Source organism: Olea europaea, unplaced genomic scaffold (genome assembly GCF_002742605.1).
Source record: "Olea europaea var. sylvestris unplaced genomic scaffold, O_europaea_v1 scaffold2090, whole genome shotgun sequence".
In the NCBI taxonomy this organism is placed as follows: Eukaryota; Viridiplantae; Streptophyta; class Magnoliopsida; order Lamiales; family Oleaceae; genus Olea; species Olea europaea.
In genome coordinates, this window is record NW_019238830.1 from 93,749 (window position 1) to 96,805 (window position 3,057).

The 3,057-nt window shown below is 41.2% G+C and overlaps 1 protein-coding gene across 1 annotated transcript; it reads right to left on the reverse strand.

Annotated features, from left to right (window-relative positions):
- Window positions 1-6: 6 nt before the first annotated feature.
- LOC111380056 (nitrate regulatory gene2 protein-like) lies at window positions 7-2,602 on the reverse strand. The gene is made up of 2 exons (XM_023003522.1): window positions 1,015-2,602; window positions 7-792 (listed from the first exon to the last, which is right to left on the reverse strand). The coding sequence occupies exons 1-2, from the start codon at window positions 2,363-2,365 to the stop codon at window positions 596-598; spliced, it is 1,548 nt and encodes a 515-aa protein (XP_022859290.1). The 5' UTR covers window positions 2,366-2,602; the 3' UTR covers window positions 7-595.
- Window positions 2,603-3,057: the final 455 nt, after the last annotated feature.

Genomic DNA, 3,057 nt, shown 5'->3' on the forward strand with positions numbered 1-3,057 from the left:
AAATGAAGCAGCATGAACTAAGAAGTTAACAAAGCATCCATTCATCTTGATTAACTAGATTCCTTTTATTGACAGTCATACTTCTAGGACTTTTAGAAGTCTTGAACAACTGCAACAATATTAACAACTATTAAACATAAAAGAATTCCTTCATATTTTTGCCACCAGTACTAAAGACAAGTTAGTTGGGGAGGTAGAACCTTCAGCATCTTACCAAACATCCTAAAGTAATTCCAGGCTGTCTTTCTCAGACCAAACAACCAGGTACTCAGGGCAAATTAGTCATTCCATGTATAAAGGAAATCCAACAAACAAGATAACACAAGAAAGGAGCTTTGACAAACATTCGTGGATAAGCTTAAACCGTCCAATTTAAAACCGCCACCACCCGCAATAGCACAAGTGCTAATTCCAGAAAAGCCACGATTTCGTTTCAATACAAAATACAAGGCAACAAATAGACTTCTTTGTGCCATAGTCAACTATGGCATCTATGACACGTCAGCATACATTTACATGGAGGAAAATCAAACTTGATTTCAGAAAATAACACAAGATCAGATTGACAACTAATTCAAGTAATGAAAATCGAGGTTCAGACCAGTACCTTCACTTCTTCATATAGTTTCTTTTCCCACGCCAAAAGCCGTTCCAAAGTTGAAAAAAGGCTCTTCGGACCTCCTGGCTGATCAAGCGAACTCGGCTCGAGCCGGTACTTAACAGCCAATGGAGGTTTTGAAGTCCAGGTTGAGCTCAAGTTACTCAACATTCCACTTGAGTGATAGAGTGTTTCTGCAACACCAAATAAAAATAAATACGAAACCCGATAATTTTGAAAGACGCAACAATTTAGTAATATCTTGATGCATTACAATTTAAAGATCATATTTTTAACAGAAAATAAGCAAAACTCAGAGTATGAAAAACGGAAAATGGTCACTCGCGAACATAATAGCTAAATCTGAAACACAAAAAATAGAACAATTTTAGTCCAAAAACCAGGATCATACTTACTTTTCAACTGCTTAAAGCTTCGATCGAGCTGAGCTCGTCCGATTTCCAGCATCTCAGATACCTGCTCACCGGCAGAAGCAGCCTTATCAAAATACTCCTTGAGTGCTGCCACAATTTCAACCAAATTCTTGTGCCTCACCACAATCCTCCTATCAGAATTCATCCCTTCATCGTTCCTATTTCCCCAACCAACCGATGACTTGTTATCATCCGAGGAAAGCTTCCCGGATTTACTAGATGGCTTGGAATTCAAATTCGCATTCAAATTCCCCACATCAGCAGCAGCGGCAGCAGGCTCATTTTTCACCGACCCGTAATTCCATTGAGACCCAAAATCAGATCTGGACCTGAGATCTTCCGCTTCATCCTCATCAGAGGAGCTCGTTGTATTAATATGATGGTCATGGTCCCCCCATTCACTGCACTGGACTTCTTCTCTCTCGGTCTCCTCTTCTTCGCTTTCCCAGTTTTTAACACGGTGACCTTTCTTTTGAACTGGGACAGGACCTTGTTTAGGATGATTTCTTACATAACTGTTCCCACTATCTGAATACCGGGAATACGATGAATAATTGGACGCCTTGTCGTCGAATTGCTTCTTGCTGTTGCTGCTAGGATTTTGATAGTTATTGATCTGATCGTGAGTATTAGAAAACGATGATAAGCTGGATTCTTTGTCATCGTCATCATCATCACCACCATAATGGCTTTCTTCCTGAATAATTCGGGATGTATTCTTGTTGGTGTGGAGGTTCTGGAAGTATTCGGAATCTGGAGGGGAGGGAGGATAGAAGTTCTCCCAATTCCATACGGAGGAGGCCTGGGAGGGGGTGTTGGAGTAAGTCGAATTTGCTCTTGCGTCATAAGTAAAATTTCCGTCGAAATTATGGGATGTTGGTGGTGGGGAGGATGAGAAGCTGGAGTCTGACAGAATATGTGGGAGTTTCATTGATTTTTTGAGGCGCGTTGGCTGCTGCTGGTGGTGGGAGCGGTGGGTAGAGGTGGTAGACAAGGGTGGTGGCGGTGGAGGGGGGTGGAAAGATGGGGAAGGGGAGGGAATGTGACGAGGAGGGGGGATGAAAGTGGGTTTGGAAGTGTTGGCTGCGGTGGTGTTGGAGATGGAGGATGAATTGCGGAGGAGGACCGCCGGAGTATGGTCAGAGACGGAGATAGGTTCACCGGAAGCAAACGTAACGAGGGCCGAGCCCGTATTGCGGAGGGAGCGGCAGTAATCAGAGTGGGCAGAGGCCAGGTGGTGCCGGGCGTACACCGCTTCCTTCATCAGGCGGCGCCGCTCCTTGCACCGCCGCACAGTGTCCTCGTTGTCTAGCTTCGATACCGTGCACCCCATCTCACACCTCTATATTTCTCCCTTCTCTTTTACTCTTTAAGACAAGGAAAGGAAAAACAAAAACAAAAATTTATAATCAGAGCTTGAGCTAAACAGCTGGAAACATGTTTGGATTTAAAGCTAAAGAGATAGCTAATGGAAGGAACAGTGAAAATGGTGGCGGAGGACAGTGTATAGTTGACGTTCCATCCGTGTGCTTTATCTCCAGCTCCCTCTCCACTCTCCACTCTCCACTACTTAAGAAGAAATCTTTTATTATTAATTAATTGTTCTTATTAATAATATATTTTTGTATTAACAGCATAATTTGAAAATTTTGCAGACATGATCTGATTACAATAATGTTGTTTTATTTCTCCATTATTTTGATAGATAAATAATGAGTTAATTGTTTCAATGGTCACTGAACTTAAGTTAATATCTTTGATTGACCACTAAACTTTAAAATATCGAGTTTTGATCATTGAACTTTGAAAAATGTCGAGTTTTAGCCACTGAACATTGAAAAATATCGAGTTTTGATTACTGAACTTAGGTCAATGTCTTCGATTGTTCACTGAAGTTTAAAATGTCGAGTTTCGACCACTGAACTTTGGAATATGATGTACGCTACTTATTAGCATAACTATTGAATTTTGAAAAATATCGAGTTTACAGTGAATTATGTACAATATTTTTCAAAATTCAGTGAT

Coding starts and splice junctions, on each gene's coding strand:
- LOC111380056 (XM_023003522.1), bottom strand. CDS start 2,365: ATGGGGTGCACGGTATCGAAGCTAGACAACGAGGACACTGTGCGGCGG. Junction 793..1,014: donor AAGCTTTAAGCAGTTGAAAA/GTAAGTATGATC, acceptor TTGGTGTTGCAG/AAACACTCTATCACTCAAGT.